At 40.8% G+C, this 22,845-nt stretch overlaps 1 protein-coding gene across 4 annotated transcripts in view; it reads left to right on the forward strand.

The window, feature by feature from the left end:
- Nucleotides 1-20,073: 20,073 nt before the first annotated feature.
- Nucleotides 20,074-22,845, forward strand: part of CA10 (carbonic anhydrase 10) — a 615,488-nt gene continuing 612,716 nt past the window's right edge. The window contains exons 1-2 of one of the 4 annotated variants that reach the window (XM_082371688.1): nt 20,074-20,700; nt 21,618-22,266. In XM_082371688.1, coding sequence (XP_082227814.1) covers nt 22,206-22,266 — 61 coding nt within the window. In that variant the 5' untranslated portion in view covers nt 20,074-20,700; nt 21,618-22,205. Of the gene's footprint in view, nt 20,701-20,724; nt 22,267-22,845 lie in introns of those variants that run through there. The other 3 variants (XM_082371687.1, XM_082371689.1, XM_082371690.1) reach the window with 3 other exon arrangements.

The raw sequence follows: 22,845 nt of genomic DNA on the forward strand, positions 1-22,845 counted from the left end.
TTTTGGGCATTGAGTGAGGTGAGAAACTAGACAAGAAAAGAACTCAAAATCCTTTGCCCTATCTGTCTGGCAGCTAAGACAGAATTGGGAATCACCTGACGATTTTGTCTGACACAGGCAACACCAAGTTTGGCAGTGGCTGGGATGCAGTTTAGGAATGATGCCCAGAAAATCCCTCCCTAAAAGGGCACAGAGATATGAAGTGCTGTGAGAGTAAGGTGGGAAGGAAAGGCGTAGTGGAGGGTTCCATACAGGACAGAGAGAGAGAGAGGGACCCCTTGGACTCCTTCACGGTTGGAAATCACGTTTCCACCATGTCCCAAAGGACAGTGTCAGCTATCACCCAAGCGTCATTTGAATCTGCATGGCCTGGAGAATACCCCTGCCACTCCCAATTTTGGGGGGAGCCATAACGCAGTGGGTGAACAGAGGTTATGCCATGTGAGTCTTGAAAAGAAAAAGAAGTGGAGAGCAAGAGAAAAAAAGCAGGAGCAAAAGTCAGGGGCCTCAAGCCGCAACTGGGTGAAGCCTGTAGTATACCTTGAATTCCCGGGTTTTGGAACCAAACATGATCTCGGGTGGCCTCAGCCTGCAGTGGCTTGAAGCAGGGTTTCGGTTCCTGGCCAGAGATTGAGGTCGGACCACAGCAGTGAGAGCGCTGAATCCTAGCCACTAGACCAGTGGTCAGTGACAAGGCCCTGGCCATTCAGTTTTGTGGAAAAGAATTCCCACAAAGATGGAAAGTAGTGAAACAAGTAAAGTATTTATTAGAAGAAAAAGAGTACAGTATGTGTGGACAGACATACAGGTGGACTGTGAGAGAGAGTCGCACCTTCATGGTAGTTTAAATCACTTATATGGGACATTTCTTCTGGGTTTCCTTTGGCCAATCATTTTGATTTGCCTGGTTCAGAGTCTGTATTTGGTACATCTCAGGATCCTCCCATGTGCGCACACACATCTCTTAGCCAAGATGGATTCCAGTGAAGAGGCCTATGGGTAGTTTGACATCACCTGCCTTTTGACCTCCAAGGAGGTGTTTTGTCAGGAAGGTCTCCTTGACTTTGAGAATGAGAAATATGTGGTCTCTTATCTTTTATCTGGGTAGGGCTCAGCCTCTGCTATCATTCTCCAGTTATCATCATCTTGGAGTATTGGTCCACAGGGAATGAACTCCAGCTGCTCACCTGGGGCCCATTTATCTCCTGCCTCAAATAGACATCTCGTGTATCTTAGATACAAAACACTGGCATGAAGCTCTTTAAACATTTGTTTATTCAAAAGAAAATGTGCTTATATCGAGCAGAAAAGAGCTGACAGAACTGGATTGCTTGGTGAAAATTTCAGTAGCCATTCAAATGTAGTTTCACTTGCTAATTACAGAGTACTGAAGGCACAGAATTTGGTCGGAGTCCCTATCTTAATCTATTGATTTTTAGGTTGATTTGTGTTACAGGTGTAAAATTACTTTATAATACTTAGTACAAGAAATACAGTATATCATCTATTTACTGTTATAAAGGAATCTTTATGATAATAAGTGAAAATGCAAGGTGGATGGGGAAAGTGTTTAAAAAGAGAGTATACAAATAAGTGTGCTGGGTTTGCTTATTTAAAAAAAATAATTGATATATTTAAAAATTAAAATGGTAACCTAAGGGAAAGGAAAAGGTTGTAGGGGACAGAAATTAAAGCTAGAAATTGCTAAATATATCTTGTTTATATGCTTAATCTTGGGATCAAATATTTAACATAACTAGAAAATAAAAATAAAATTTAAAAAGCAGTTCCTAAAAATGGAAATCATAATGAAACAGAGGAACCTGGCTGTATATTGAGTTGGTAGCATAGCCATACATAGAATAATTATTTTGAGCAATTTAAAACATTTATTATGCCGAATATCTCTAATAAGATGCATCCAAGGACAGTAAGATTAATAATTAAACAAAAAGTCTTAGTTCATGCCTTTGAGGTAGCATTGGAGTTGTTATTCTGAGACTATTATGAATTTTGGAATTTAAAAAATTAGAAATTATGTTAGTGATACTGGGAACAAAGACTTCTGACATGAGAGAATGATACATGTATAGATGTAAGATTGATGAGATTAAGTTAAAACTTAATAGCTTACATTTCAATTGGAAGTATAAACTTATAATGTGCTTTATCTTTAAATATAAATATATAAAAATTAGTATGCATGTAAATGTGTGCAAAGACATATATGTACATATATACACATATATCAATGTACATATGAAATATATACTCATATATTTCCCCCATAATTCAATCCACTGAAAAGGTCTAGAAACAATGGCCAACCCATGAGCAATGAACAACACTTCCACACAGATTATAGTTTTAATACCAAGGTTATTTGAGAAATTGTTGATTCTAGCTCTTGGACAGGAGTTTTATAAGATGAGCATGTAATATTGAAACCAAGCAGGACCATGTGGGCCTCCTGGGCACAAAATTTTTTCTGTGTCCCCCATTTCTTGGTTACAGGAAATAGGCTTCATCCAGCCTCCATGATCTTCCCTGAGTTCCAATGGGCAGGTTCAAACATTTGCTAATTAGGGAAAGGAAGGGATGTGCAGACAACTGAGGAACAGTCAAGAAACAGTAGTGCAGCCTTGGGGGCAGGGTCCTGGTTCCCCCTCAAGGGATACAAGTAACAATATCTTTGAGCTGTTTTGCAGGTACTGAAACCCCTACCAGGTGGGAGAAGTTAACTGTGTGCTGCCCACAAGCACGTAGACCCCAGACCAGGTGGAACCAGAAGGTTGATGATGCCGACTCCCACTTACCTCACCACCAACCAATCAGAAGAATGTCCATGAGCTGATCACACCCTCTTTGAACCATTACTATAAAACTCCTCACTATCCCCCTCCAGGTCAGGACACACATCTTTGAGGGCATTAGTCTGCTGTGGCTCCCTTTGCCTGGCAAAGCAATAAAGATATTCCTTTCTACTTCACCCAAAACTGTCTCTGAGATTTAATTCCATGTCAGGGTACAGAGTCCAGATTTGGCATCAATATCTCATCATACCAGAAAGCAAGGAAGTTACCAAAGACTATAGTGCTTTTTTACTTACTTACTCACTCTGGAAGCAAAGAGAAATAATTTTTCATTAATCACTGTTTTGTGGTTATACTAGTCTTTCCACCCATTAGTGTATCACACACAAACGCTTCATGAATTTATGATAGATAAACATATACATGATTACAGTTGATGGAAAAGAGTAAACCTAGTAAAAGTTCATTTAGATAAATAAAAACTACCCTATACATCTAAATAGGGTCTGCTGAAATCTACTGTCACTTAAAATCACTGTTATATGCTATTGATTAACTTTAAGTCTTAGCCATTCACTGGCTTTTCATTTTAGCTTTGGTTTCAAGTAGTATTTTCAGCTTGTTTTTGTTTTGTTCACATCCTATGCTCTGCTTTTCACTACTGAATTAACTTCTAATTAAGCAATCGAGTAATTGTTATGCTTTGACTAAAATCAATAAAGGTTTGTGTTGCCTTTAAATATAGAGGAAACTGAATAAAATTAGCTACTAGACTATTTCAATTACACAATTTATAGTTGCATTAAAACTCTATAGAATTTTTTCTGTTTTTAAAAGTTACATTTAAAAAATATATTTGCTGTTTTATTAATTGGTGCATAAATGTTCATAATTATTATCTCTTTATTGGAGATTGTACCTTTAGTAGTATAAAATAATCAGCTTTTGCCATTTAATTTTTCTTACCTTGAATGCTACTGAGCTGGAATAAAAATTTTTACCTATGCCTTCATTTTCCTGGTGTGCTTAATTTCAGCAAGGATAAATGCCCCAAACAAGAAAAATTAATATTATCAGCGCAACTATGATACAATGAAGGGGAAGAACCTGACTACATATGCTGTTGCCTCTTAAGAGATGGATATTCAAATGCCATCTGTGACCATCTGCATCAGAATCACCTGGGATGCTTGGTAAAAAGGTAAGCTGGGCGCTCCACCTTAGATATCAAGTTTGAATCTTTGAGGGTTGGAGTCTTGAAGTCTGCATTTTCGGCAAGTTCCACAGGTGATTCCTATGGTCATTACAGCTTGAGAACCGTTAACCAAAATGATAACAAAAAGGTATCACAAAAGAAATTCACTTCTTATTTATTTGGTTGATTTTAGAAGGAAACATTTTTTTTTTTTTTCTGTGCAGGAAGAGTACAAGAGTTAATAAGAGGAATTTGACAAGGTTCATGGAAGAATTTTCCCTCCTCAATATTGGAAGAGGAAGGTATAATGCTCAAATTTGCCCTCTCTCCTGTTCTAAATTCTTCTCCCTCTTTGTCCAAATGTTTCCCATTTCTACCTCCCCTCCATCTTTAGCTATTGCTGCTCTTATGTTTATATGCCATGATCTTGGACTGGAGGATCTTTTGTGTAAACAAACCAGATCCTGTCAGTTTTTGGTGTTTTTTTTTGCAAAAAGGAGGAAACATATTGGAAATGATAACAGTGTGTTAACATGCTCTGATTACACCATCAAGGTTTCCACTTTTTTTATTCCCATGCAAAAGAGTTTCAATTTACCAGGCCAAATATCTCAGTACTTTCTCTGTCAATCAGTGAAGCTATAATATGTAATTCAATCATTGTGTATTTCTTCCCCCACTGAACATTTACTGACTTTTTAGATTAATCTTTTGACTGAAGAAACTCGAAACACTGTCAAACATATAGTGGTGTATAATAACTAGATTGATCCTCATTCCTCTGAACCAGGCATTAGTAAGGCAAATTTCTATTTATTCACTTTGTTTTATTAGGTCAGATCATTAAAATGGAACTCTATGCAAGCTTTAAATGATATCTCAATTCACTGGGTACATTCCTAATGGGGAATTCTATATGCTTTTCAGTTAGGATATACTTCCCATATGAAGCAAAGTTTCCCAATGTCACTAAAGGGTTCATAATATCTATTAGCAAACAAAGGTTATGTTTAATCCTTCAAGACTGCACAAGTGAAGTAAATGGACTTTTAGAGAGCATCTTGCATATACTTTAATTTTTACATATAAGGAAACTGAGAAATTTCATGCTCAAGGTCAAATTATAAGTGACAAAGTTCAGAAAAGTGTGAGTTCTTAGTCCAGTGTTGCATTGGTTATGCCATGTTGTCAATGGGATGTGTCAGGATATTATTGTTCACATGTGAATAAAACTTTCTGGACCTACTGATTCTTTCAGCTGCTTACAAAAATTGATATGCATGTGTTCCGTAATGAATTTCTTAGCTCCTCTATTTCTTCCATCTCTATAACCATCACCAAGTCCTGTAGATACTACCTTTGAAACAGACCTTAAATCTAAACACTTGCCCTGGTTCAAGGCCCCAACATCTCTTGCTCTGATATTGTGATGTATAATAGGAAATATATCTTTGGTATCCCTCTCATTTCTGTCACAGAGCTCCTAAAACCCTTTGAATTATCCTGAGTGAGAAGAGCAATTAAAGTGGCTTTTGTTATGTTAATGAAGTGACTTTTGGAAAACACTTAGGTAACCTCATTTGGGGGCTGGTTGTCTAGGGATTAGTTGGTGAGTTGGAACTTTCTGTTTACCCCTCCATCATTCAAGGTGTGCAAGCACAGCCTGGACAACCATTGATAGGCACAACTATAGAGAGAGATTTAGCATTAAATAGATAGCTGCAGGAGGTGGTCTGAGTGGTCCCTTCCAGTCCTACTGTGCTCTAATACAGGGATTCCACTCATATTATCACTATTCAGAACATTTCTGATATCTGTCTTAGAAATTGCTTCCAAAGCCTGTGATTCATTCATTAATGGCAAGTTCAAGTTCACTGAAGAAAGTGAGTGATAAAATCTGTTGATACATTTCCTATTTTTAAAAAAATGGTTGCAGGGCAAACTCTTCAGCTTGACGTATAAGGCTTCCTGCCACTTCTTTGGCGTCATCTCCCTCCATATCCCTCCCACAGTCAATGTTTCAGCCACACCAAACTACAATACACTAACTACTTAGAGTTTCTTAAATATGACATCTGTGTCTTATCTCTGAACCTCTGCACACTCCTCCTGAAAAACTATTCTTTATCTCTTCCACCTGGTGAACTCTTACTCATTCTTCAAGACCCAGCTTAAATGACCCCACCCCACTCTGTTTGTACCTCAGTGACAACATTTGTACTTTATTGCAATTGTCTGTGTCTATATGTGTGTGCATATATGTTGTGTCATCCTTCATTGTGCTTGATTGGCATACAAAAAGTTTTAATGCTTGCTGAATGAATTGAAATTAATCAGATTAGTGTTTTATAATGTCTGTGTTTTTTGACCTAACAAGAGCATCATTCAGGCAATGTTTTAATGATGTGTTTTTGATGGGCCAATGTGGGTACAACATTTTATAAATAGGCTAATACAGTTTGATGGAATATTTTGTCAAAAGTTGAGACACCTGCAATGACAATTTTCCAACAGCTAGAATTCATTTTTAATTTGGGCTAAATTCCTGAATAGGGAATAAAATAAAAAAGAAGTAAAAAAATGGTTGCAACTGTAATATAGTTGTTTTAGTTTTGGCATGACTGTTTTTAAAATCATTTTCAAATAAGGATTGTCATACTATTTTGCAAAATGATGGAATTGTTGAAAAAGTCCTTTTCAGAAGTTTTTCCTTTGAAGAACAAAGTTATTTGAACATGCAAATTTTGCTTTATGTGAATTAAAAAAACACACAATGAAAAATACTAAAAATCAACAAATTAACATTATATTTCACCTCTTATGTAACATTCATTAACCTCCATCATACATACAAAGCGCTTTAACAAAAGATCTTATTTTAATGCCTACTTAATAATATTAGTGCCTAATTTTCATATGTATACATTGAAGATCAGAGATGTTAGGAAGCATTATTCATAGTTACATAGCAAATAAAAGGTAATGTGCAGACCAGGTCCCAAACTTTCTGATGCCAAGTTCATGGTCATATTTTTCACTCATGCACATCTAAAGTCAAGAATTTCACCAACACTGAAGAATTCCAGACCCCACCAAAGGCACATGGAAGACATAATTCTGGGAGGTTTACCTTGTCATTTCTCCTCAAGCCTCGCTGTATGAGAAGCCTCCTATTCAGGCTACTTATTGGACTGCTGTGGCTATAAAGCACAATAAAAATGTCAAAAATTATTTTCTTCTCCTGTAATGTGTACCTTTTTTGTCAGTGTGTGGAAGCAATGCTGGATTTTCCACACACTTTATAAATTGTCACACCCTTGTTATTTTGTTTTCCAAATCTATTTACATTACATGGCTGTATGTTAAGCTTGGGTTGCGAACTCACACATTTATTCTAAACTTAATTGAATTTTTGTTACTTATAAAATTGATGTTTTGCATTTTGCACAATATTTCTCTGCTGTGAGCTTTCATAAGGTACAATTATATTTGAGTCAGAGCCTGGGGCAATTAATTATTAATGAATGGAACAAAGATATTAATATTTATCTGTAGCAAATGAGAGGCTACATTTGCTTCCCTCAACTGTTACAGCAGAGTCTGAAATTTGCTGCCCTTTCCTTTCATTAATCAGTAAATTCCAATCCCAGGACTACCATAGATTACATAATATTAAGAGACCTTCAAAATCAAGGTCTATGTGTGTATGTGTGGGTGTATGTATATATGTATATGCCTACATATATATAGCCATGCATACAAAAATATGCATACATATACACATATACACACATACATGCATATGTATACACACACATATATAAAGTGTTTTGCACTGATTTTTTCATCAGTTCCACTACCCAGTAACCCTGTGAAGTAAGGAGATTCAGTATGAATCTTTTAATTTTTAAAGCTAAAGAAACAAAGGTCTAGAGATTTTAAGTGACTTAACCAAGATCCCAAGATTATAGAGATGGGAAGCAGCAAAGCCAGGACTCAAATTCATATCTCACTGATCTGTCCACAAAAACTGAGTGCTCAGGAGCTGACAATGATGGCCCCATGTATTTAAGGCTTACTGTTATACCAGGCACTTTGTGTGTATTATCTCATTTATTCCTCAAAACAGCCCAATGTGGTAGATACTAATCCACCTATTATAGTAAAAAACAAAACTATTACAGAGTCAAAAAAAAAAAAAAGAAAAAAAATGAAATGAAAACAACAACTAAACAACTCAGACTGGGAAGTAACTTGCCCACACAACTTCTAAATGGCAGAGTGACATTAAAATGACATTTTAACCTATGTCTTCTGATTCCTATTTCATTTCTCCTTCAAATCTTATCTTCCTGATGTTTTTACTCCTTGATAAGAATAAGAAAAAAGATTTAGTTAGTTAATGTCAAGTAAATATTTGCTTAAAATAGAGATATCTGGTTGTATAATTGTCTACTCCCCTTTACTTCACCTTCCTTAAACTCCAAACAAACACCACCAGCTAAACAAAGACGATTATATTGCCTGGGGGTGGGTGGGAAGGGATATAAGGATGGGATACATGAGAACCATAACTCGATATATCCTAAATGTCTGGTATTTGATATTTTAAAATTCCTGGTTTGCATGTTTCACGAACCATGTATTGCATTTTCCAATTATAATTCTATATAGATTTAGATTAATAATTATTAAATACCAATCATGTACAATATTAAATGTTTTTATTTATACTATTCCATGTACTTATCTCAATAATTCTATATGAAAAATGTTTTTATCCTGTTTTTGCAAAAGAAATTGTGGCTTTAAGCGTTTAAACACCTTTTGAAATTCCATAGCTGGTGAAAAGTATATTTCAGATTCAAATGCCAGTCTTCTGATTCATGGCTCAGTGACTCTTTATCCACTGTGTTCTCCACAGAGCCTAAGGTTAGCACAGTTTTGAATTTAGGATGACAACTTCTGCTATCAAGCTTTGTTCAAATATTATGGTTTATACTGGACATTCTCTCTCTGAGTTCCTACAAATGTCTTGAAGTCTGTAGGTCAGCTGTATTACTTCTTTAACTCAGATGACCTCAGGGTCAAGTCTCCAGACTAGAAGACATATCTTTTATTTTTTCATCTACATCGTTATTTTTCAGGTTCTAGGGACATGGAAGAGGCACCAAGGATGCTGCTGGCTATTTTGGAAACTGATTAATCAATCATGATTATGAGGAGGGCTCAGCTTTTCACTATGGTGGGACAAACGAAGGCTAAGAGATGCCAAATTCAATGGTAGGAGAAGAGACTGTAGGGTAGCCTGCTTAGTTTCATAGGGCAGTGAAAGATTAACACAAAATCAGATTTGGGAAAGTCAAATATTTATGAAGCTGTGGGTTAAACAAGAGAACTGCTGGTGAATCAGAGAGAAAAGTACTGCTTCAACATCATCAAGCACTGTGAAAAGCAGCTGTAAAGTAACACTTCATTTCAAAATCCTGGACTATAACAACTGATGTAGCTCTACCACATTAGATGATAATTTTTCCTCCATCAAAGTCCTGTCATTATTGGAATAGTGGATGTGTCAATTATTAAACTATCATATTTTTAGTTCCAAATTCTGTGATACTGTGGCTAGGTCTTTATCAAACACATTTTTTTTTGGTCTCTGTTAGGTTTTGCCAACAGAGGGTGCTAGAGGGAGATTAGAAGACCTGAGGTAGGAGAAAGGACTTGATTCTTTCAGTTTTTGCAAGTGTCTCCCCAGCAAAAACTCTTGCTTCAGCAAGCAGCAGTTGGTCCACTTTCCAGTTTCTTCCAACAGTCTAAAACCAGCCTTCATTGTGCTGCATCAGAGATATAAGTACCAGCTGAGCAACATGCCCTCCTCAGAGGTCTGAGTTACATCCCCTCCTCTGAGCTTCTAAGGTAACAGCATCAATGCAAAGCACTTTCTCTTGAGAGGTACAGATGCCAGATCATCAAGAACCCCTCCTCCAGGCTTCTAGGTTCTGATAACCCTGACATCTTTGCTTTGTCTCCCCAGTCATAATGGTGGTATCTACTTCCTACAGTTACTCTCTCTGGGTTATAGGCTTTTCAGTTCGCTTTTTAGTCCTCCAATGCCTGTTCAACCAATTCTCCACATTAAATTATCTCAGAAAAATAACTTGGTTTTTGTGTTCTTGACAGGACCCTACTTGGTTCATTGGGTCTGCATTTTCTAGTTTGGGTTTCCACTAGAGTAGCCAGAAATGTCTTCCCCAAAGTGGGAAACAGACTGAGGTTCTTAAGTTCCCTTACCTCTAGTTACCTTCATTTAAAGTTTGGTCATTGCTTCTCCATAGGGATAAAGTATATCCAGGCTGACTCAAGGTTGCGCCCTTCTGGTTAAAAGTAGATAGCTGGTAGCAAGTGAAAGTAATAGAAGATGCTCTTCTTGATAGCATTCAGTGGCAAAACAGTTTAGATAAAAGTCACTCTCTGAACCATTATAGACCCAACTTTTTTATGCCAATGGACCTTATCCAAGCTTTCCATCATTTGATTTTGTGACACTGTCACCCTGCACCTCTTTAAGAGTTCAAATATATTAAGGTCAATTTTCTTAAAAATTTTAGGAAACTCCTGAAGGGAACTCTTTGGGCGTGGCACTCACATCCTGCCTTATAAGGAGCATACTCCTTCAGTTAATGAAAAACTAGCTCAAGTAGTTATTGATTGAACTGAATCCAAAAATTATTATGGCAACACCTTCAAAATTACCACCTCCTTCTGAAATTCACTTTTACAAGAGGAAAAAATAGATCTCGTTCATTTATTTTGTAACAAAAAACCTGAAGTGAAGAGGGCAGGATGCCAATCTATTTCACATTTTATGGGAAGAATAGTGAGAAACAGCCACCAGAAATTACTATTTTATTATGAGAGAAGTTAGTGACTTGAAGAGAATTTTAAAATAGTTGACCATTTAAAGATTTGATTCATATCCATTTAATTCCTCTTCCTATAGAAATAATAACTTAGAGATTTAAGTGAAATATATTTTCACAAATAATGTTTATGTCCTTCTCCCTCCCAAGGGGAAATTCAGCATAAGGTAATATTAGCTCATAAAGAAAGGTCTTCAAAGATTCATTAAGATTCAAAGTTTCATTAAGAGAGTGTTTGAACTAGTGAGTTGAAAACCATCACTTGATTATAAGTTTATGTGACATTTACCACATCCTCAATATTTTACAGTACCTGACAATAGCATGTTTATATTTTTGTAACAAAACTTTAGTCTTTTTTTTTTTAATGTATTTTTTTTAAACGCATTGTTTACTTTGTTTATTTATTTATTTATTTTTGGCTGTGTTGGGTCTTCGTCTCTGTGCGAGGGCTTTCTCTAGTTGTGGCAAGCGGGGGCCACTCTTCATCGCGGTGCACGGGCCTCTCACTATCGCGGCCTCTCTTGTTGCGGAGCACAGGCTCCAGACGCGCAGGCTCAGTAATTGTGGCTCACGGGCCTAGCTGCTCCGCGGCATGTGGGATCTTCCCAGACCAGGGCTCGAACCCGTGTGCCCTGCATTAGCAGGCAGACTCTCAACCACTGCGCCACCAGGGAAGCCCAAAACTTTAGTCTTACAACCCCTTTTGATCTCAACTTTTGTTAACTCTGTCATAGAGTATGACTACTTATATTATACCTCTCCTGTTCTGCTTGGTAGGAAGTTCATTTTGTTTTAATGAGTTTTCTCTGTTGCTCTGTTTAGCAGAAATCAGAGAGTAGATCCAGAACTTTGTAGGTTTCCTACTACGGTAAATCAACTCCTGCTTTATTAAAGCCACACAGCAGTATCAGGGATAAAAATTCTTATTAAAGTTGGATAAAAACCTGAAAATCCCAATTGCAGGAGAAGAAAATAAACTAGATGTGGAGACCCCTGTGTTGATTTGGAAGTGGGATTCCTTTTAGAGACTTCCAGTAACACCTTCCTCACTCTTGAACATCTTCAATGTTTTTAATTTATTCAATGTTATTTCACACAAACATTTGATGTTTAATACTATTGGGTGGAGGGAGGGGGCAGCTCTATTTCCTTGAGGGTAGACTGCAATTCTGGTAAGTGCATACCTAGGATCAAGAGTGTGACCAAGGATTTATATGTATGCGTAAAAAACATAGGCTTGAGGCACTTGAGCTTGAGGCATCTCATGTAAGCCTGAAAGACCCACCATGAGGCCCCTGGCAAATTTAGACAGTGCCAAGAGTGGGAAGAGAGGGCCATGGGCTTGGGGAGGAAAGATCCATCAAATTTACTCTTATCCTGGGCCTCCAAATATTTGGGGTAGGTCTGTCTGCCACATTAATTATTTGTAGGTTTCCTTAATAAATAAATGGGATATATGACTCTATAATCCAGCATGTAGAAAATGCTGAGTAGTAAACCAGAGTATGTTGTTCAAAAGCAAAATAAAAAGGTAAATACTTATAATTTTAATGGTAATCATTAGGAAGGCAATGTGAAAAAAATTTTGGCCAGTTATTTTAACACCTAATGTTACCTCCAAAATTATATAAGCTGAGATGGTAACAGACTGTTGTACTAATTAAAGCCTTTCTTTAAACCTGAGAATCATTATGGAACTAAAATCCTCTATATTGATCTATAATTGCTACTTGAAGCAGCAACAGCAGCTGGCTTAAGGAGAAAAGGAGAAGATTCTTGTTGGTATAAAACTTCACTGGAAACTGTTTAACGTAAAACCACAAAACCAAACACACACACACACACACACACACACACACGCACACAGTGAGGTAGAATTGAAAGTGTTTTGGACCAAAAGCAGAAAATCTGGGAAAAACATCTTTCACAAAGTTGCATAAATTTGGATGATATATTTACTATCTGTATTTCAGCTGCCGCAATGTGTTACTTGGTAACAGTAGAAGGAATGATAGCAATGGAAGGTCGTTGGAGGAGGTAATTGAGAGGATGTGACCAACAGTTGACCTGAGAGCTGGACCCTGGCAATCAAGGCTCCTGCTTGTCCTTGGAATATATGTTTCACTCACCATTCCCAAAGTGGGAGCCCTTTAAAAGATGCAGATTTGAGAGAGTAAGGTTTTGTGAGATCACCTGGGCTGAATATGTGACTGAACCCAGTTAAAGCCTCTATATAAACATCTAAGATTCTGGTGGGTAGGTACGGAGATCTACTCATTTTGCAGCCAACTGCCCAATACAAGCCTCATTTGTAAATTTTCTTGCTGATTAAAATTGCCACCTCCTAATCTGGAGTGCTCCGCCTCTTTCTTCGGCCTCTGGAGCCAGTTTGTGAACCAACACAGGTTTAAAAGTAAATAATTAGGAACACAAGAGTCAGACTCTGACTCTGCTTCTGCTTCTGTCTATATTTGAACTTGGACACATCATTTAAGCCTTAAGCCTCCATCTTCTCACCTGAAAGTTAAGGGAGTTGCATTAGAGCCGGTCTGAAATGCATTAATGTGCACTTGAAATGTACCATCAAATCTACCATCAAATCCATGGCACAAATGTAAGAAAGACTGAAGTTATTCAGATAAACAAATAAACCTATTCAATTTTCAGAAATAGTTTGCAGAATGCCTGCTATTTATTCATTGTAAATAAGTCTTCCACTTGTAAAATCTTGAGTTCAGAAGGCTGCATACTTGAGAGAGTGATTAATTGTAATGAAAAGAAGAAAAGTGCAGTATGGGTGTCCCTAATTTCCAAACTGATGCCCAAATTATTGACCAAAACACCATAAAGTTAGTGTGTATCATTTCCTTGTCATTATTCATCTGTCAAAATTTAAATAACAAATAAGGAATAGCATTTTATAGGAATAAATTATCCACTATCTCCTCTAAAAAATAAAATTCCTTATGTTGGTTACAAATTTCAGTATGGATGAGAAGAAATCCTATTTCAGAAAGACGTCCACACCCTAATCCCTAGAATTTGTGAATATCTTAACTTACATGGCAAAAGGAATTCTGCAGGTGTGATTAATTTAAGGATTTTGAGATGGAGAGATTATCCTGGATTATACAGGGAACCCAATGTAATCACAAGGATCCTTATAAGGAAAAAGGGGAATTAGGGAGTAAAAGGAGATATAATGATGGAAGAAGAGGTTGGAGTAAAGCAACTGCCGAAAGTGAGCCATGAGCAAAAGAATGAGGACAACTTCTAGAAGCTGGAAAAGGCAAGGAACGAATTCTCCCCTTGAGGCTCCAGAAACAATGCAGCACTTCAGACTTATTTCAGAATTCTGACCTCCAGAACTGAAAGATTAAAAGTCTGTGTTGTTTTAAACAATCTAATCAAAAAATAGGCAGAAGACCTAAATAGACATTTCTCCAAAGAAGACATACAGATGGCCAAGAGGCATATGAAAAGATGCTCAACATCACTAATTATTCGAGAAATGCAAATCAAAACTATAATGAGGTATCACTGCACACTGGTCAGAATGTCCATCATCAAAAAATCTACAAACAAGAAATGCTGGAGAGGGTGAGGAGAAAAGGGAACCCTCCTACACTGTTGGTGGGAATGTAAATTGATACAGCCACTATGGAGAACATTACGGAGGTTCCTTAAAAATCTAGAATTACCATCTGATCCAGCAATCCCACTACTGGGCATATACCCTGAGAAAACCATAATTCAAAAAGACACAATGCACCCCAATGTTCATTGCAGCACTATTTAAATAGCCAGGACATGGAAGCAACCTAAATGTCTATTGACAGATAAATGGCTAAAAAAGATGTGGTACATATATACAATGGAATATTACTCAGCCATAAAAAGGAATGAAATTGTGTCATTTGTAGAGATGTGGATGGACCTAGAGACTGTAATACAGAGTGAAGTAAGTCAGAAAGAGAAAAACAAATATCGTATATGAATGCATATATGTGGAATCTAGAAAAATGGTACACATGAACCTATTTGCAGGGCAGGAATAGAGATGCAGACATACAGAATGGACGTGTGGACGTGGTGGGTGGAAGGGGAATGGGATGAATTGGGAGATTGGGATTGACATATATACAGCACCATGTGTAAAACAGATAGCTAGTGGCAACCTGTTGTATAGTGCAGGGAGCTCAGCTCGGCGCTCTGTGGTGACCTAGATCAGTGAGATGTGGGGGGTGGGAGGGAGGTCCAAGAGGGAGGGGATATATATATACGTATAGCTGATTCACTTCATTGTACAGCAGCTAACAAGCACTGTAAAACAACTATACCCCACTAAAACAAAAGGTTTATGTTGTTTTAAGCCACTAAATTTATAATAATTTATCACAGCAGCAACAGGAAACTAAGACACTGAATGGTGGCCTCAGTCTTCATGCTGAATAGTAGAATCGTAGACCCCCTTTTGAAGTTCCTCCCTCCCACCTACTAACTCCTGAAGAGTCCCTGCGGGGATAACCTATCTGTGCTCACAATCCATGTCATCACCAGAGTCTTCACCTGTCTCTTTCTTCCACATAGCTCTCTGCTCTGCCAATGGTATGCCCTTTGTGTCACTTCCATCTCACTCTGCAGTTTGGTGTATCACCATGTGTTTGCTTCTGCTACCACCTCCACATTAGTTTTGGGTCTGCTGCAATCCCCCTTATCGTTGTAGCCGAAGTGTTGGCACACAAATTTTCCCACAATATGTTACAGTGTTTATCAATAGTCATCTGAAGAGACAACAGAAAGGAAGAACATTCAGAGATTAATTTTTTTTTTTTTAGAGATTAATTTTTAACTGGTTACTACATATGATTTCTCTCAGATTACAGAATCACATGCCATGCCAGTCTTACTGGTTTCCCTCAGGGTATGTTCCTGCTTTACTATAAGGCTTCTTCCCTGCCTATCTCATAGCCCACATCCCAGTGGCAGAATCCAGCCATCACCATTAAACATGCTCCTGAATGCACAGACTCCTTTGCCTCTCATCCTCAGTGAAAAGTAAGTATTCTTGCTCAGCTCCACTCTAAAGCTCATCTTCCAAGTTTTCATTTTTGTCCCAAGATTTGCTTCTCTCCAGGAATGACTGACTGGATAATTTTCACTAACTTCAAGGAAAATCTCCCCACCTAATACTAGGGGAGCTTATCACATGTTCCAAACAGGATAGTTATATTTTAACATAATAGTCCAATACCTATAAAACATGTAAAGATACAGGTACAACATTAGAGCTACTTCTTTGAATGACAACTTCCAAATTAAAGAACTCCTATAATTTTTAATATTTCTCAAAGTCTGAGTAATTTTACAGTAACATTTCACATAGAACAGCAACAGTGCATTAAAGTGAGCTTCTCTAAGCCTAGTCCAGCCACAGTTTATTAAATATTTCTGATTATTTCTGATTATAGTCTCTGCTTCTATTTGCAAAAGCTAATGATCCATTTTGATAGATAATTTTGAGATATAACTGACATAAAATAAACTTCCCATGTGTAAAGTGCACAATTTGACAACTTTTGACATATGTACATATCCATAAGCCAGCAACACAATTAAGATAATATCTAGTACTCTTAAAAAGTTTCCTTTGCTCCTTTGTAACCTCTTTCTCCTGTCCCTCTACACTCCCGTGCCTACGTCCCCAGACAACCACTATTCTTCTTGAGTTATATATGGCATGGAGACTAGAAACACATACTGAAATAGTGAACCCATTTTGCCTGAATATAGGTTGACCAAGGGAGGAGTGGGGAAGAGAGATGGGTCTGCTTTGTCTTCTAATATAGAAGCTCTGCCTCAGAGAAATGTGCCCTAATGGATATCAAATTCTCAAAAATTTTACCAGTCAGATGAATCACTCCTTTTTCTATGGGGTTGAGAAAAAGAGAAGGTGGAGAAAGAATCAAAAGGATTTCAATATTGCTCTTTTCTAGGGAGTGGAACTTCAATTCCTTGCTTTCTTTGGGAAAACTGGAATTGGCTCTCACACTTGGGCTCAGCCAAGACTTTCTATTGTATGTATAAGATACTTGCACTGAATTTGTAGTAGAGAAATGTAGAGTAGGAAAGAGACAAAAGATGAAGACAGATATAGTGGAGAGAGATTCTTTGTAGTTATCAAGATATGGGCACAAGCTCATTAAAATATGAAAAAAATTGATAAGAATAAATATTTTCTAGCTTCATTGCCTTCTTTAAATTTCTTTTGCTAGTTTCATGAGCTAAAAAAATAAACACTTCAGTAAAGAGTGAGGACAGAAGGTTCCAACTTAATATATGCTTTTCCTGAGTTATTTTATGGACTAAGATGAAAAATTTCTTAGAAAACATGGGTTAAGCCTAGAAATAACTCAAGAAAATATTGGGTTTTTTCTTCTAGAAAATGTTAACATGGAAACTAAATTTTGAGGGACTGTTGAGTTCAGGGTTGTCTCCCAAGTGCCAAGAACAGAAATGGCACTTAGCAGGCACTCACATGCTTTCATTAGAAATGCCTTTGAGGGAATTCCTTGGTGGTCCTGTGGTTGGGACTCTGCACTTTCATTGCCCAGAGCCCAGGTTCAATCCCTGGTCAGGGAACTAGGAACTAGGATCCCACAAACCACGTGATGTGCCCCCCCCATAAAAAAAGAAAAGAAATGCCTTTGATTACTCTTAATTCCAGTGATCTTTTCTCCCAGTTCCACAGTAATTAAGTTCTAAACTGCATAATCTACCATTGCATTTCATCCTGCCTTTGATTAATTTCTAGTCATAGACTGTGCTCTACTTCCCTGAGATGATACATTTCATTTTATAGAGTGTGAAGGAAGATAGTGTGTCATGGCCTCTGAGTTTGGAATGCTTGGTCCTGATCTCTACACTACCAATTAGTAGCTGTGAGACCGTGAACAAATAACTACTCTGGGCCTCTGTATTATCATCTGTAAAATGTAAGTAATAATGATATTTCTCTCATATGGATGATTCAATAAGATTATTCATGGAAGGGCGTTGGCAATACCTGGCACATAGCAAACAATTGATACATGCATGTTATATTTTTACTTAAATACTGTCTTATGAATTGATGTTTCCGTTTCTTTCTTTTTTTTTTAAATAAATTTTTTAATTTTATTTTTGGCTGCGTTGGGCCTTTGTTGCTGCCCAACAAGCTTTTCTCCAGTTGCAGCGAGTGGGGACTGCTCTTCATTGGGGTGCACAGGCTTCTCATTGTGGTGGCTTCTTTTGTTGCGGAGCACGGGCTCCAGGCATGCAGGCTTCAGTAGTTGTGGCTTGCGGGCTCTAGAGCTCAGGCTCAGTAGTTGTGGTGCATGGGCTTAGTTGCTCCACGGCACGTGGTATCTTCCCGGACCAGGGCTCTGAACCTGTGTCCCCTGCATTGGCAGGCGGATTCTTAACCACTGCACCACCGGGGAAGCCCTGTTTGTTTTTTAATTGAAAAGACTTAGTGGCAGAGAACAGATTAAATATTCTTTGAGAGGGCTGAAGGTGAATGTACAGGCTGAAAATAAGAAAATTAATTATTATTTTATTGGCATTGGCTTGTAAGGCAAAAATGTAGAAGGAAACATGGTCTATAAGCTTCTTGAAACAAGGATTATGGATTTTTAGTGATAAAACTCCAGCGTCTTGCCACAGTGCTTGACACATATCCGGCACTCAGTTAATATTTACATAATTCGGGCTTCCCTGGTGGCGCAGTGGTTGAGAATCTGCCTGCCAATGCAGGGGACACGGGTTCGAGCCCTGGTCTGGGAAGATCCCACATGCCGCGGAGCAACTGGGCCCGTGAGCCACAACTACTGAGCCTGAGCGTCTGGAGCCTCTGCTCCGCAACAAGAGAGGCCACGATAGTGACAGGCCCGCGCACCGCGATGAAGAGTGGCCCCCACTCGCCGCAACTGGAGAAAGCCCTCACACAGAAACGAAGACCCAACACAGCCAAAAATAAACATAATAAATAAATAATAAATAAAAATTAAAAAAAAATTTACATAATTCATTAGTAAATAAATGAGTCCTGGTATAAAAATCCAGGCACTGTGCTTCTGTTTCCAAAGACAGCTCTCCTGCTGGCAAGCAAATTCCACTCCCAAGTGCAGAAGGTAGGTCACTGTCCATGGTTTCAAAAGCTCCCTAGGGTGGAATCTGTTCATCTTTAGCAAACTGCTTTCTTCTCTCTCCCTTCAAAAATCCCTTTTGGGCAGTGGACTTTCAAGACGCGGAGACACCCTCCCCCCCCCCCCCAGTATGTTTCCCCAAATGGTTAATTCTCACTATCTCAGATTCTTTTAATATTCTGATGTCTCAGAGTATTTCTTGCTAAGCCTCGAAGCTCCCTGCATAAGAAACCTGGACTTCCTTCATTTAGGCCTCGATTTTTAATGTGCTGACCACCTGGATTCCTTGGCCTTCATCTCAGAGAACAGATCGCTCAGTCACACCTCTGTCTTAAAAAGTAAGCAAGACTGCCTGTGTTTCTTTTTTCGAATCCCTGAAGGCAGCAGAACTACGCAGCTGTGGCTCCCAAAGTCTGCCCAGCGCAGGAAGCTCATGCCCTCGACCCCCAACCCCGCACCCAACAGCCACTCTGCAAAAAGACCCGCCAGACTCCTTCCTGAGCAGTCGGACAGAAACTAACACAGTACTGTGAAGCAGTTATACTCCAATAAAGATCTATTTAAAAAAAAAAAAAAAAATCCTGGGAACGCTGCAATACTTTGGCTCCAACCCCGCACTCTCAGATGCCACACAGCCTGGAAGAATCACTAACTTTGCTGTACCCATTTCCCTTCTCTTTCTCCATTTATCCACCCTTTATGCGGTTATTAGACCGCGCCTCACACCGAAATGTTTTCTAAACACCAAAAGGTAAAAAGTGCAAAAAAAAAAAGCCCTGCGGGTTATGTGTGTTTGCGTCTGTTGTGTGTTCATCCGCGCTTGTGCAAAATCTCCAAACGTCATAGTTTGCAATCCGAACAAGCGCGCCGAGAAATCCGAGATCTTTTCAGGGATTTCCCCCACCCTGTCCGCCTCTTCTTTAGCACTCCCAAAGAGGTAAGTCTGGGCTTTCTAAGACCAATACTGCAGCCATAGAGACAGTACAAATCTGCGATTTTTAGTTTTCTTCTCTTGCTGCCAGCCTTCTCAGGCGAACACTCCTGAGCACAGGGTCTCCTTCCGATTCCCTTGCACCTACGTTACAAGGTGTTGACCGGAAGCAAGTCCTTTCCAGGTTGCGGCGACCCCTTCTGCGGAACAGCGAGAGGCTCCGGCGTCGACCTCGGCCTGGGTGGCGGCAGGTACTCCTGCCGCCCCCACCTTCCCCTGGGGCCTTGAGGAGCCGAGCTCTGGGCGTGTGTGTGCGCGCGCGCTGGCGCGCGCGCGCCTTTAATGAGGGAAAATCTATGCAAGCTGCTGAATGTTGCTGGCAGAGTGTTCTGGAGCCCAGCAAAAGCCTCCAAGCACTTGAGCTTCCCGAAAGAAAAACAGAATAAACGAAAGAAAAGAAGGGAAGCCCGTTCCCCTAAAGCCCGGGTTTCCAATAGTCCTGGATCTTCCCGGAGCTAAGCAGAGGCGTAGTTAGCAGTGACCACTGCCCGCACCCTGACTTGGAAAGACGGTTTTCCCCCAGTTTCAGGAGGAGGGAGGTGAGGGCCTTGCAGGACCTGGTCTAGGAACCTGCAAAGAGAACTCTGGGGTAAGTAGTGTTCTGGCACTGGCACCGGAGCGGAAAGGGGGAAGGAGGAGGGGGCAGGAGAGGGACGAGAGAAAGAGAAGGGAATGAATTATGCAAAGAAAAAAAATCCCCCAGTATTCCACAGCAGAGGGAGAGCGCAGCACAGCACTCCCAAGATGAGTCAGCCCGGGTCTCCCGCGCCTAACTGACTGGCGCAAAGTTCTCTTTAAGGAGAAGAAAAACTCCGCAAATCCTAGGTGGTGACAAAAGAAGCCCGGCGGGGCGGAGTGAGGAGCTGGAGCCCCGGCGCTGGGGCCGAGGCGGCTACCGCGGGGGCCCGAAGCTCCGACGCCCAGCTCTCTCCTTCTCCTTTTGGCCGCGTTAAGCCTCACCTCCCCGCCCTGCCTCCCCCCACCCCGGGCACCTGGCGGCCGGGTTGACATTTGGACTCCCGGCGGCAGCAAGGACGCTCACCTGGCCAAGCCCCGCTCCCTCCTCCTCCACCCCTCCCCCACCTGCCCTCCACCTCCCCTCAGAATCGGGAGGCGTCCGGATCCGTAGGCGAGGAAATAACGACCCCTGCAGTTGCATTGCGGAAAATCGCGGCGGCGGCGGCCGCGGCGGTAGTCGCGGACGATGGAAGCGAGGCAACTGGAGGTTCCGGGGAGCCCAGGAAAATAGCAGAGGAACAGAAAGCGCGCACGCGACGCGGGGAGCCCATAGGCTCCCGATGCTCCCGGGTACCTGGCTCCCCACGGTTCCCGTTCCGGGCCTTGGACGTGCCTCCCGACCCGGGCTCCGAGGCTGCAGGCTGCGCGCGGACTTGGGCAGCCGGGAGGGTCGGCGGAGGCAGCTGGCGGCCAGCAGTTTCGGGCAATAATCCCTGCCTCTCTTTCTGTCTCTCTGTATGCTGTGTCTGCTCCTCCCCCCGGAAGCAGGAGGAGAACGGCCCCGGAGCGGAGCAGCCACCCTCTGACCATGCCCCGGTGAGGCGGGCGGACTTCGAGGGCAACTCGTCGCGGACTGCCTGGGCTTAGCCAGCAAGCTGCGAGCTGCCAGGGGCCCGGAACTGCGCGGCAAGGCCCGGCGGGGGGCTATCGTCTATGACTTCTTGGGGCGCCAGGAGGATCGGGGTCTCGTTTTTGCAGGAAGAGCCTAGCGCTGGTGGCTTCAGGTGGCTGCCGCCGCCGCTGCTAGTGCTGTTTCCGCCGCTTGTGCAAGGAGTAGAGACCGACGAGCAGGGAGACTTCCCGGGCAGCGAGGCATCGGACATGTGTCAGCACATCTGGGGCACACATCCGTCAAGCCCGAGGGGAGATTTGCTGGAACAGTTCAAACTGCGATATTGATCTTGGGGGTCCCTGGCTGACAGTCGGGTGGGAGTGTGAGTGTGCGCTCGCTAGGAAGTGTGTGCGTGTGTGCATGTGTGTGTGTGTGTGTGTGTGTGTGCGCGTGTGCCCTGTGGGGATTCCCCCCTTCCCCCCTGTTTTCCCGTCGAGTGATGCACTTGGAATGAGAATCAGAGGATGGAAATAGTCTGGGAGGTGCTTTTTCTTCTTCAAGCCAATTTCATCGTCTGCATATCAGGTATGGGACGCGCTGGAGTCACAGGCGGGTTTGGGTTATGTTGTGGTCTTTGGAATGTATGAGATTTTATTGTATGTAGACAATCAAGTAGCCTCGCGGGGTGGGACGGGAGAGGGGTGGTGGCAGAGACCCTTTCAGCTCTGCGGATTTGCTGCCTTCAGAATTGAAGACCTTCTAAACCCAAGGGGGTGTGTGTGTGTCTGCATGCGTGTGTGTGTGTGCCTGTGTGTGTGTGTGTGTGTTGGAGGTAGCATCTGCATGGAGTCCTGGAACATAATAGGGGTGGAGGGATGAGAAAGAAGAGGCAGATGGGTGTTGATTTTCAACTGCTTTCCTGGTTGAGAACTCTGGCGAGGAAATCTGAGCCTTGGCAAACCCCACCACCATCCCTGGCTTTCAAAGTTTCCAAACTCTGGTGGTTCCTGGTTGAAAAAATGGACGCAGAGCCCTGCCCTGGTATCTAGGCACTTTCAGGAGACTGCAGGATGTTGCGGGGACTGGAGAGTACTAGCAGGGATCAGAGGGATGTAGAGGTACTCCATGCCGTCCCCAGACACATTAGGACCACCCCAAATAAAA

Source organism: Balaenoptera borealis (genome assembly GCF_965194805.1).
Source record: "Balaenoptera borealis genome assembly, chromosome: 20".
Lineage (NCBI taxonomy): Eukaryota > Metazoa > Chordata > Mammalia > Artiodactyla > Balaenopteridae > Balaenoptera > Balaenoptera borealis.